The sequence below is a fragment of the Scyliorhinus torazame genome, chromosome 17, assembly GCF_047496885.1.
Source record: "Scyliorhinus torazame isolate Kashiwa2021f chromosome 17, sScyTor2.1, whole genome shotgun sequence".
Taxonomy (NCBI): Eukaryota; Metazoa; Chordata; class Chondrichthyes; order Carcharhiniformes; family Scyliorhinidae; genus Scyliorhinus; species Scyliorhinus torazame.
This window is the reverse complement of record NC_092723.1, coordinates 74,143,279-74,156,373: the sequence shown is the minus strand read 5'-3', so window position 1 is coordinate 74,156,373 and position 13,095 is coordinate 74,143,279. Positions and strand designations below refer to the sequence as shown.

Here is a 13,095-nt window from a genome sequence, read left to right as displayed (position 1 = left end):
ACAGTGAACACTGACAGTGAACACCCGAGAGCAACCTGAGGAGGTGCGCGACAAGAGCTGAAGGCTGGCCTAAGAAGGTTGATGATGAATTGGCGGATGGGGGGGGGGGGGAGAGAGAGAGAGAGAGAGAGAGAGAGGAAACCAGGCTGATCACATGGAACGTGAGAGGGCTGAATGGGCCAGTCAAGAGGGCTCGCGTGTTCGCGCATTTGAAGAGTTTGCAGGCAGACGTGGCAATGTTACAGGAGACATACCTGAGGGTAGTGGATCAGACTAGGCTGAGGAAGGGTTGGGTTGGGCAGGTATTGCATTCGGGGCTAGATTCTCAAACTCGGGGGGGTTGCGATCTTGATCAATAAGCGGGTGTCATTTGAGGTAGGGAATATAGTGGCAGACTCAGGGGAAGGCATGTTATGGTGAGTTATGGGGGCAAAGATACTGCTCCACATGTTGATAATAGCAATTTTAAGAAAAATGAGTAAAAGACACTTTATTGTAATAGTGATTTCAATATTCAATTTCAATATACTTACCTGCATGAAAAAGCTGTCATCGGCTACTTCTTGCGGTCTCACTGCAGACACAGGACCATAGTTCACTCTTGGTGGAATAAACAATTTGAAAGGATTTTCTTTTATTCCGTCACCAACCATCTTAGATTCCATTGTGTAGTGTCTGTTGAGACAAATTATTGCTCCTTAAGGATGTGAAATTGTAACTAGAATTTGAAAATTGATTCTAAATGAAAGACTCTTGCCAGCAAAACTCAATTAAACGATCAACAGATGGAGGGAGCTTTTCAACCAGATCATTTCTAAGCTTCATTTTGGGTGATTTTGGCAGGGTATTTCCTGGAGATCCAGACCGATCTTCACCCACACATAGGGCGCTATCTACCAGCTATGTCCTGTCGGAACAGGGGCACGATGCAGGGGAGATTCCTCAAGATTCCCGAAAGCCGTTATGCCTCGCGAGATCTGGTTAGATGTCATTGTCTGGGTCCCGCCCATCTCGCACAGTTAAGTGAGTTTAAGAACCCACTTAGACTTGCTCCCGCCTGATCTAACAGTTACCCAGCATCAATTGGCCTTGCCGAGGAGACCCGAACCGGGCGTCATTCAGTGCTGGTCCCCACAAACGTGGACCAGGTGGAACAGTACCTGAGGTCTCCCAGGCTATCGGAGACCCCCATGAGTGTTGTTCCATCTGGTCCCCGTTTGTGGGGACCAGCACTTAACAGCATTCACCCAAGGTCTCCAAGACGAAGGCATTAGATCCCATGCCTTCAGCAGATCTCAGGAACGCGTATTAGAGTGAGACTAGCTGCCTCACTCTAATATGCAGATTTGCCAGAAAGTGATAACACCTCGTGAGGCGAGGCGAAGACAGGTAGACCCCAGAAGTGGGATCTCCCGGCATCTACACTTCACGTTGTGCAGCATAGCGCCACTTTTCAGGCACATGACCAGTAGATCATATCCAGAGTCTACGGAAGAATATAGATAGGTTAGACGAGTCGGCAAAAACTTGACAAATGGAATATAATGTAGGAAATGCACTTCCGTAGGATGAATAAAGAATCTGAATATTATTTAAATGCAGAAAGACTGCAGAAAACTGAGGTACAGAGGGGTCCTCGTGCTAAATTACAAAAGGTAGCATGCAGGTTCAGCACGTATTTAAAATGGCAAACAAACGTTGGCCTTTATTATTATGGAGTGAGGCACTGCATAGGGTAAACGGGACCTCCTCTTGTGCAAGGATGAGACTTTAAGGTGGTGCACGGGGTGCATTTAACCCAGGCGAGAATGTGTGGGTTCTTTCAGGGGGAAAAATTGGGAAGATTCTGGGCGGGAGTGTTCGCAGTCTTAGCCAGGATAGTGGAGGAGGAGGTGGACCCGGACCCTTTGGTGGCAATAGGGAAGCCAGAGCACATGGAGAGGAGGAAGGAGATGTCTTGGCCTTCGCCTCTCTGATTGCGCTGCAGCGAATTTTGCTGGAGTGGCGGTCGACATCACCACCGTGGTAGCGGCTTGGTTGGGTGGCCTGTGGGACTTCCTGCAAATAGAGAAGATAGAGTTATGGGGCTCGTCAGCGAGGTTTGAGGAAAGGTGGAGGATGTTTGTGACCGTGTTTGGGGGGCTGTTCGTCGCGGGGAAGGGAGGGGAGTGAAAAATCTGTGCAGACTGTATAGTTGATTGTTGGGAAGTATGTTTCCCGGAGTGTTTATTTGCTGTAACCTGTTTTGATACATGTTTGTAATAAAATTCATTTAAAAAGAAATGTTGGCCTTTATTTCAAAGGATATGGAATATAAAAATCGGGGAAGTCAAGCTAAAACTCTACAAGGTACTAGTTGGACCACCATGTGGGGGGGGGGGGGGGGAGAAACAGTAGCACAGTGGCTAGCACTGTTGCTTCACAGCTCTCGGGCTCCAGGTTCGATTCCAGCTTGGGTCACTGTCTGTGTGGAGTCTGCACTTTCTCCCTATGTCTGCGCGGGTTTCCTCCGGGTCTCCGGTTTCCTCCCACAAGTCCCGAAAGATGTGCTGTTATGTAATTTGGACTTCTGAATTCTCCCTCTGTGTACCTGAACAGGCCGGGGAATGTGGCGACTAGGGGCTTTTCACAGTAACTTCATTGCAGTATTAATGTAAGCCTACTTGTGACAATAAAGATTATTACCTGTTATCTGAATACTCTGAACAGTTTTGGTCCCCTTATCTAAGGAAATATAGACTGGCATTGGCAGCGGGATTGTGCAGTCCCGCCGAAGGCAACACGCCGCACCAGATTCCCCAGCATCATGGCCCGCGAGTAATGCACATGATCATTGACTTCGGCATGAATGGATGATTCCACTGGTGGCCACTGGCAGGTTGCTTCCACCGCCATAAAACCTGCCACGTCAGTGGCTGGAAAATCCTGGCCACAGTCTGTTTACTGGTATGTAATTATTATAGAACGTCCTTTGTGGGCCACCACCTTGAAATGGTGCAGATGCTTGTGCTCTTTGGAACACCAAGAACTCTTCATTGCATTCATCAACGTGACCAAAACATTTGACTCAGTTAATCACAAGGCTCAATGGAACCTGTTCCAAAGATTTGAATGCCCAACAAACTTTGCCGCAATCCTGCAATTGTTTCATGTTGATATGACTGCAACTATCCTGCAGGGAGATCTGAAACAGATGCCTCAAAATCTAGACCAGGGTCAAGCAAGGCCGTGTGATAGCCCCATACTAGTCATAATCTACTTAATAATCTATATTCACCTCAGAAATGCTTAACTGCCCTCTGGTGTCAGTAGTAAATACTGCTGAGATATAAAATTCTTTACCTCAAGTCGCCCCAGTGCCAAAACCAAACTGACCACCACAGACATACATGAGCGACCGTTTGCAGTGCCGTTTCCCACTCTGCACCAGATTTGCAAGCCACTCTTCATCTCTATGATTCTGCATATTAGAAACTCAGCTTGTCCTTGAATATTGCCAAACCAAATCCGATACATGAAAATATTTTGGGCAGGATTTTCCATTGGCCAACGCCAAATCGGACTATGCGATTCGGCAGAGAATAGCTTCCAATGCCAACTCACGCCGATTTGACGCCAAATCACAATTCCCCGTTACCTGGAAAACGGCATCAATGCATTTCATTCCACACATACAGTACACACCGTTTGCATATTAGCAGGCCCGAACCGATATTCTCTGGGGCCTCCACATTTCTCTGCCTCCGATGGGCCGAGTTCCCGATGGCATGGTTTACTTGTGCTTTTAAAAATCGTGAAACCTGCGTGCTGGTTGCTGAGGGAAGGTGTCCGACATCACAACAGTTTGCTGACAGTTGTGTCGCTGGCCGGGGGGAGGGGGTAATAATGGGGGGTGGCCTATATTAGACAAAGTCAATGATGCAAGCAGATACTTTGAATGCGAGTCTTTGCAGGTAATTAAGTCTTTGCAGGTCCAGACAGAGCGACTAGAGAGAGGGATAATCACAGTTTAAAGAGGTGTCAATTGGCCCAAGCCAGGACAGTTGCTAGGATTTCGCAAGTCCAGGCCAGATGATGGAGGGTGAATGTAATGTGACATGAATCCAAGGTCCTGGTCATACTCATGTATGCGGAATTTGGCTATCAGTTTCTGCTTGGCGATTCTGCTGTCCTGAAGGCCGCCTTAGAGAACGCTTACCCGAAGACCAAAGGCGGAATGCCCTTGACTGCTGAAGTGTTCCCCAACTGGAAGGGAACATTCCTGCCTGACGATTGTCGCGCAATATCCGTTCATCCGTTGTCGCAGCGACTGCATGGTCTCGCCAAAGTACCGCGCTTCGGGACATCCTTTCCTGCAGTGTATGAGGTAGACAACGTCAGCCGAGTCGCACGATTATGTACTGCGTACCTGGTGAATGGTGTTCCCATGTGTAATAGTGGTACCCATGTCGATGATCTGGCACGTCTTACAGAGGTTACCATGGCAGGGTTGTGTGATGTCGTGATCGCTGTTCTCCTGAAGGCTGGGTAGTTTGCTGCAAACAATGGTCTGTTTGAGGTTGTACGGTTGTTTGAAGGCAAGTAGTGGGGGTGGGGATCGCCTTAGCAAGATGTTCATCTTTATCAATAACGTGAAGGCTGCGAAGATGTTGTAGTTTCTCCGCTCCAGGGAAGCACTGGACGAAAAGGGTACTCCGTCGGTTGTGTCCCGTGTTTGTCTTCTGAGGAGGTTGGTGCGGATTTTTGCTGTGGCGAGTTGGAACTGTCGATCGATGAGTCGAGCGGCATATCCCGTTCGTACGAGGGCATCTTTTAGCGTCTTCCACCTTTCACCTCTTCCACCTGCACCCATTCTGACCTCACTCCCCCCCTTCCAGCATCTCACCTTGTCCACATTTGCCGCCACCCAATAAAAGTACAACAGATTTGAGAGTGCCAATCCCCTCCTCCTCCCCTCCTCCTCCCACCTCCCCTCCCCTCCTCCTAACCCCACTCCCCCCCCCACACTTCCCCCCCCCACACTTCCCCCCACTCCTCTCCCCCTACTCCCACTCCCCCCACTTCTCCCCCTCCCCCCCCCCCCCACTTGACCAAGTTGTTCACCTTCTTAACATAAAGTAATGTTAACTGCCTTTGAAAGTCACGCAAAGTTTAACTGGGTACAATAGCCCAAACCAGACCTTGCTCCAAACACCGCCTCGACCTTATTAAACCCTGTCCGTCATTTGGCCAGGTTGGCACCAATGTCTTGGTAAATCGAGAACGGATTCCCCTCCCAGTCTTTGCCCACCTCAGAATCTTTTCCTGGAACGTGTGCTTGCGCACAATCATCGCCCGCCGCAGCCAGCTCTCTGTCTCAGTGACCGATGGGCACGATCCACCGACAGAGCCTTCCCGAAGACTCCAGCCTCAACCAACTTCTCGAATATCTTTGAAACATTGCCCTTGGCACTTGTTCCCTTCACACCCTCCGACAGACCTATGATACTAAATTCTGCCCTGGAGCAGACGTCATGCATCTCTTTTCACTGTTACCAAAATTCCCCCGATATAGTCTATCAACAGCTCCACAGGCAGTGTGGTTGACGACGACGCTTCCCCTTTCGCCATTTTGTCCAACGGTGCTGCGCCACGCATGTCCTCCAATTCTTGAACTAGGGCTTGTACCGACTTTTGTCAGTTGTAATAACCTGCTGACATTCCACTCTGGGGGAGAAACCAACACTTCACACCTTTTGCACAAAAATCACTATTAACTGGGTGGAAAGGGCCAAAACCAACTCGTGTATGACGAATCAACTCATGGTTGCCACTGGAAGTCAGCCATGTACATTCATAAGCAGGAACCCACTTGCTGCAAACAAAAGGAATAGGTTCAAGTCTTGAGCCTTTTTTGAATTACCCAAGAGCTTGAGGAGCCCTTAATTCCCTCTTGCTTTCTCAATTGCAATGCCATGGTCAATCAGTCGCTTGCCAACCAATCAGCACTTTATTGCGTGCAATACAAATTGTGATCATTTGACATTTTACCCCGAGTGCAAGATGAAAAGCTTCAGCAAGAGATCACTGAATGAAAATTTCCTGCATCTTAGCCAGAACAGTGAGTGGAAATGTCTGTGAAAAGTTAAGTCCAGCAGGACCTTAAGTCAGTATTTATATAATTCTCCTGTTGAGACCTGCACTGTTTTCTACATTTATAAATATTTTGTGGCATTATGATCTTTCCATGCAAAACATAAAAGCTTCCAAAATTGCATTTTGTTAAATATGTTGCGCTTTCTTTGGATAACTTTGGTGGCTTAAAAATTTAATTTCATATCATCAAGATTAGACGATGTTCAATGTTTTTCTAATTGATTATGTAACTGTATATTTGTTTAACACGGTTTTTATGGCCGGCGAATGGTAATGATTCTCAGGAAATTAGGTGCGATTTCTAGAGTAAGATTTGCATTTTTTAAATTCCAAGGTCCACATTTCTAGTGTTAAACGGGTACATTTGGTACAAATTCCTTACGGCTGAAGAGCTACCGGACCACCTCAGGAGGAGATGTTTGTCAAGTTAAGTCAACAAAGACTTTGGACGAGACGCAAGAAAAATATTCCACCAGCTGCTTCGCCAACAAATATTCCGGAATGTGTGCCCGAGGAACAATGGTTCAATACTCACTTCGAGCGTTGAGCAGGCGTGGGGGGGGGGTGAAGGCCGCCTATCTCCGACACCGCTGTCTAAATGCAGCTGAAGTGGAAAACACTGCGAAGAGGAGGCAACGACGGTAGCAGCTTGAAGTCCACACGCATCGACCGACTCCGCTTCGCGCGCCAACAGTGGTTTAACGGACAATGGGCGGGGCGTCCTAACGGTCACTGAGGGCACGAGCTGGGCCAGCGCGCGAGCTTCTCCCCCTCCCCACCCCAGCACAATGCTGAGAGACACGTGGCACGTCTTCCATCCATTTGAGCCTCTTTTACCTCGACGAAGCTCCCTCTTCAAGGCATTCTTCAACTTTTCCTGAATGTTACCCACATTTACTCCTCAGTTTTTGCTATCTTCTTGCAGAGGTTTTTTCTGTCCCCCATTATTCATAAATGTTTATAAAAAGTGCATCATGTGCCCGTTGATAATTGACCGCACATAATGTTCTATATATATTTATAACTGCATTTGATATTTACAGGATTCATGGCATGTCAAACATGAAGCCTGAGGGGTTTTATCCTGTTTCTAGTCCCTCTGTATACTATGGCGGAAAGGTGGCCTGTTCCCATTGCACCTTTGCGGTGGCCTCCCACAAGTTTTAGTGTGTCCCTAACAGCATGTAACCATCAACCTTGGAATGTGCCAGTCTGCAATACTCCGTCATGGAGAACTCTTCGCACTGGAACATCAAATTTTAGGGAACCAAAGATGTCTTTCACTGAGTTAATTGCCCTTGAGCCACAGTTGATGTTATCTTTGTCTGCATTCCTGAGAACAGTCCTCAGAGCACAAGAGTCCTGTGTCATAGTGCTACCCGGAATGAGCCTCAACAAAAATCATCAAATCTTTTTCCAGACCTTTGCAAAAGCACATTTCAGAAGGAGATGGGTAAAGTCTGTTCCCTGTCACAGCCACCTCAAGGACAATGTGCAGAGGAGGAGACCCGGGCATGCAGGAACGATCTTATGGGAGGGTATTTCTTGCAACCAGCCAGGCTAGTTCTTGCAATGACAAATTCTGCCAAATGATTTTGACAGTCTGCCAAGGAATCCATCTGACAGGATCTATCATCTTTTCCCACAGTGTCTCAAGGACGTTAGATGTTGACTATTGCCTGATGGGCTTGTGGTCAAAGGTGTTTTTCTGCACAAACATCTCCATGGGGGACAGGTGGTACTGCACTGCCCAACAGTTTAGCTCATTCTCTGTCAACATGGCAAGACTTATCTGTCACATCACCTGGGCCAGAGGAACCTCAGAATTTCATGATACTCGATGTCTGTATACTAAGGGTATACGTGTTGTGTTCTGTGATCTAACCGTTGTACACAGAACATCTAGTTGTTTAACTTGAAAGATAATTTATTAACAGACATGTGGAAAGATAATTAACAGACTACTATAGAGACAATGGCTACTAAATTAATTCAGTGAATTCTCCTGGAGCTATTTTTGTACGACTTACTACAAATTGGCGGGTATCTCAAGTCACATGATGGATATCTGACGCCACATGTTGGTCGGCAGTCATATCAATAACATGTGCACTGATATGCAACTATGTACATTTATGTGTCCATGCATATCACTACAATATGGACAGCCTGATGCTGATAAAAGTGGCCATCAAGCTGAGGATGATGTTGGGCACATTCCCTCCTTCCCCCGACCCAACTTGTCCAGAGACTTGCACATTGTGTTCTTGTTGACCCAGTTCATTTTCAATCTCCAGACAAAATAGAAGATAGCCACAGAAGGTAAAGGTCAGACCTGCGCCATGTAGAGCAACTCCAAGAGCACTGAGTGGCCCTGGTCCAAAGCCTGTTGGGAAATATGGCTAAGTAAAAGGGACACTAAGCCTGCTGTGAAATGTGGCCAAGTAATAGAGAACACTGAAGAAACAAAAGAGATATCAAGAGCTGAGAGTGTAGATTCTGAAACTGGAAACAGGACAGCAGATGGTGGACCCAACAAAAGATGCCAGAGGTGAGTAAAGAAAACAAAGTCTTGGAAAGATGACCTGGAAAGAGGATGGATGAGAGATATGTGCATGTGAAAGATAGCAGGTCATAAACATTAACATTTGCTGTGGCCTGTCCGATGAAAGGGGAGGTGGTCATTGGTAATGTGTAGGATGTAAGGGCCCTTCCTGTTGATTCCCTTATTTCCCCTTCCTTTATTTTTGCCGTTATCATTTTGATCCATGGATGCTCAATGTACATATATCTTGAAGTTGAGCAGAGGAAGTGGGGATCTCAAAAGTTACAAAAGAGTATGCCATGCTATTCTTTGGGCAGCGGAACTCAGACTTTTTGGCACCCGAGAGAGCGGAGGGACTCTGTTTAGTTGGTGGGTCACTGGCGGATTCTCCATTTCTGAGACTAAGGGTGGGATTCTCCGGTTGCGTTCGGCGATCGGCCGGAGAATCAAAGTTCCCAACCAAATCGGGGGCGGCGGCGTTGCGCGATGCTCGATTCCTCCAAAGTGGCGGACTTGGAGAGTACGATGCACCGACGGCCTCAGGACATTGCCTGAGGCCCGCCCCCCCGATGCTCCGCCCCCGACCGGCGAGTTCCCGACAGTGTACGTCGCTCATGGTCTCGCCCGTCAAGAACTCGGCGTGGCGGCTGCGGACTCGGTCCAGCATCGCCAAAGTTGGGGAGGACCAATCCGTGGGAAGGGGGACTTTACCAGGGGCTGGGGACACTGTGGGGGAGGGGCGGTCTGGGACACGCGAGCCGGCCAAAGGGGGGGGCACTATTTCGCAGGTTGGGTCCACGTGCGGCCGGTGCCATGTTGCACGGCGCGGCCGCTGCAGGCCACTGCCGTGTGCATGCGCGCCCACGGACTTGGCAATTCTCCGGACCGTATCGGCAGCTAGAGCTGGATGCTCTGCGCTGCCAACATGCTAGCCCCCAGCTACATGGAGGATCGGTGGCCGATTTGTGCCAGATTATCGGGCGTAAAATGCCACTGTTCCCACGCCGGCGTGAGGACATATCCTCACAATCGGAGAATCCCGCCCAAGGTATTCCCACCGAAATCGTGTTCGGCAATCAGCCGGAGAATCCCCGTTCACGATCGAATCAGGGGTGGCGCCGCTTTCCCGATGCTCCCCTCCCTCCAAAGCAGTGTACTCGGAGCGCGCCATACCGACAGCCTCAGGACATTGCCTGAGGCCCAGCCCCTGATGCTCCGCCCGACTGTTCGAGTTCCCAACGGCATCGATCTCATCCGTCGGGAACTCAGCTTGGCGGCCATGGACTCAGTCCAGCGTCGCCACAGTCGGGGGCAGGGCCGAGCCACGGGGAGGAAGAACTTTGTCAGGGGCTGGGGCACTGTTGGGGGGTGGTCCAGAGCGCACGAGCCAGCCAAAGGGTGGCACTATTCGCAGGCCGGGTCCGCAAGCGGCCGGCACCATGTTGTATGCCGCGGCCACGGACAAGGCAATTCTCTGGGCCATATCAGCAGCTAGAGTCAGGTGCTCCAAGCTGCCTTGGTGCTAGCCCCCAGCCAAATGGAGGATCGGTGGCTGTTTTACGGCATTTTGTCTGTCGTAAAACACTACCGTTCCCATGCCGGCGTGGGGACATAGCCTCAAAATCGAAGAATCCAGTCCTAAGTGTTGACGCCAACGCAGAATGCGTGGATGTTCGTGACAGCAAAACTGGTGTCACAGCTGGATCGATTCCTCTATTGTTAAGGGGCTAGCACTGGTGGCACATGAAACGCAATCGATTCGAATGAGAAACGGGCCGGATTCACCGGCAGCTTGACAAGCTGCAGCCACAGACACACTGCACTCCCCACACAAACCATCCCAGCCACCAAGATGGCAGCGAGGAGATGCCGAGCTGGAGACCCTCTTGGACGCGGTGGAGGAGAGGCGGATGACCATGTATTCCGGCCGGGAAGAAGGCTGCCAGCCGCCGTCATTCACCATGCCTGGGCACAGGTGGCAAAGACTGTCAGTGCAATGGGCAAAAGCGTCTGGACCGGCCAGCAGTGCCGTAAAAAACCTGCGCATTCTCCTCAGGGCGGCCAGGCTGTGTCGGCAACACTGTGCCCTGAGCACTAACCCCTGTAACCTGACCCCCCCTTTACCCAGAGGATGGGTGAACCCCCAACCTTCACCAATGTCGGCACCCATACCTGTGGCCATGGCTGGGTGCCCTGACCACCGGCTACCCACCCCCTGGCTGCATGTGTTGGAATGTCTAACACTTGTTTTTTGTTTGCGAGCATCCAGCACCTACAGGCGCAGGTGGAGAAGTCCAATTGCGTGCAGCAGCAGGAGGTGGTGCCGACCATGCATGCTACCCAGGCCCACACGTCCGCGATGGACGCATTGGGAGCGACGGTCGTGGCTATGGATCAGCATGTCCAAGGCCTGGGGAATTCTGCGCGGGAATTGGCCGAGGCCTAGGACAGGGTTGCCATTTCATAGGCAACCATGTGCCAGAGCCACCTGGACATTGCAACGGCACTTCTGAGCATAGCCTAGTCACGGCAGTGTTATGGGCCAGTGTTCAGAGAACCCCAAAGTGTATCATGGTGTTCACCTGACCCACAACTTTTAATAGATTGTGGTATGGGGAGCACATGGCCCACTCTACAGGTGTGGTACAGCAGAAATGGAAAAGTATTTTTTAAAGCAAAACAATGTTTATTCTATGAACTCAAGTTAACCTTCTTAAAACATACAGTGAACATCTTAGCAACCATTAATTCAAATACAACCCCTTGACCTTTTCCAACTTCACTTTTGGCTATCACCAAACCCACCTCCTGAAGTTGATCGAATAACTCCATCTGATGTTTTAAATGTTCTTTCTATGTCTGGCTGAAAATTACCAGATCGTCGATGTATACCACACAATTGGGTAATCCTGAAACAAATTTGTTCGTTAACCGTTGAAATGTGGCTGGGGCGTTTTTCATGCCAAATGGCATAGCTTGGAATTGGTATGTACCATCTGGAGTCACAAAAGCTGAAATCTCCTTCGCCCATTCGGATAAAGGTACCTGCCAGTAACCTTTAAGTAAATCTAGTTTCGAAATGAAAGTGATTGTCTCACTTTCTTAATGCAATCCTCCAAACGTGGGATAAGACAAGAGTCCGTTCTTGTAACTGCATTAACCTTTCTATAGTCTGCACACAACCATTGGGTACCGTCTGGTTGTGGTACCAATACTATGGGTTAGTTCCATTGGCTGCAACCCACTTCAATTATGCCATTTTTAAGCATACTCTCAATCTCTTTGTTAACCTGTGCCAATTTTAAAGGGTTAAGTCTGTATGGATGTTGTTTGATTGGAACAGCATTTCCCACATCTACATCATGTATAGCCATTTTAGTACTTCCCAATTTATCTCTACAAACTTGCCCAAGTGTTATCAATAACTCTTACAGGTCAGTTTGTTTTTCCACTGGAAGGTAACTCAACAATTGATCCCAATTTTTAAGAACATCCTCGTTTTCCAATTTAACTTGAGGTATGTCAAATTAACAGTCATCTGGATTTTGTTTGTCACTTTGAGTTAGAATCATGGAAACCTCCTTTTTTCTCTATTTAATCGTCCCCTGAAATTTGACACGTAATCTAATAATATAATTTACGATTTGTCACTCACCAATTTTTCCTTAATCAATTTAAGTGGTCCTCTTACCTCATGACCAAAAATTAGTTTAAAATGACTGAATTTGGATGATTCATTCGGTGCATCCCTAATTGCAAGCAGTACGAATGGAATTCCTTTATCTCAATCCTCTGGATAATCTTGACAATAAGCCCTCAACACTGTCTTTAATGTCTGATGCCACCTTTCTAATGCTCCCTGCGATTCTAGATGGTACACAGTTGATTTAAATTGTTTTATTCCTAAGCTTTCCATAACTTCTTTGAATAACCCTGAGGTAAAATTTGATCCTTGATCCGATTGTATTTCTGTGGGTAGTCCATATCGAGTAAAGAATTTAAGTAACTCCTCCACAATCTTTTTAGCTGTGATATTATGTCCTGAAATGGCCTCTGGGAACCTAGTAGACACATCCATTATAGTCAAAAGATATTGATTCCCACTTTTCGTTTCAGGAAGCGGTCCCCTTTAGGAAGCGGTCCCCTTAGGGCCCTTGTAAAAGGTTCGTCAAATGCTGGAATAGGTATTAAGGGCGCTGGTTTTATCACTGCTTGAGGTTTCCCTATCACTTGACATGTGTGACACGATCGACAAAGTTTTACTACAGCTTTATGTAGTCCAGGCCAATAAAAATGATTTTGGATTTTAGCTTGAATTTTCCTTATTCCCAAATGACCTTCCACTGGTACCTCATGTACAACACCTCCTTTCTATACCCTACCAGCAATACTGCTTGATGAACTTCTGCCCACTT

The 13,095-nt window shown here is 48.1% G+C and overlaps 1 protein-coding gene across 1 annotated transcript in view; it reads right to left on the bottom strand.

Annotated features, from left to right (window-relative positions):
• sycp1 (synaptonemal complex protein 1) overlaps positions 1–6,694 on the bottom strand; it is a 755,262-nt gene extending 748,568 nt beyond the window's left edge. Inside the window, exons 1-2 of the mRNA XM_072479793.1 lie at positions 6,671–6,694; positions 534–675 (exon numbers count right to left, since the gene is read on the bottom strand). Of these exons, the coding sequence (XP_072335894.1) occupies positions 534–665 (132 nt within the window). The 5' untranslated portion in view covers positions 666–675; positions 6,671–6,694. The remainder of the gene's footprint in view (positions 1–533; positions 676–6,670) is intronic.
• Positions 6,695–13,095: the final 6,401 nt, after the last annotated feature.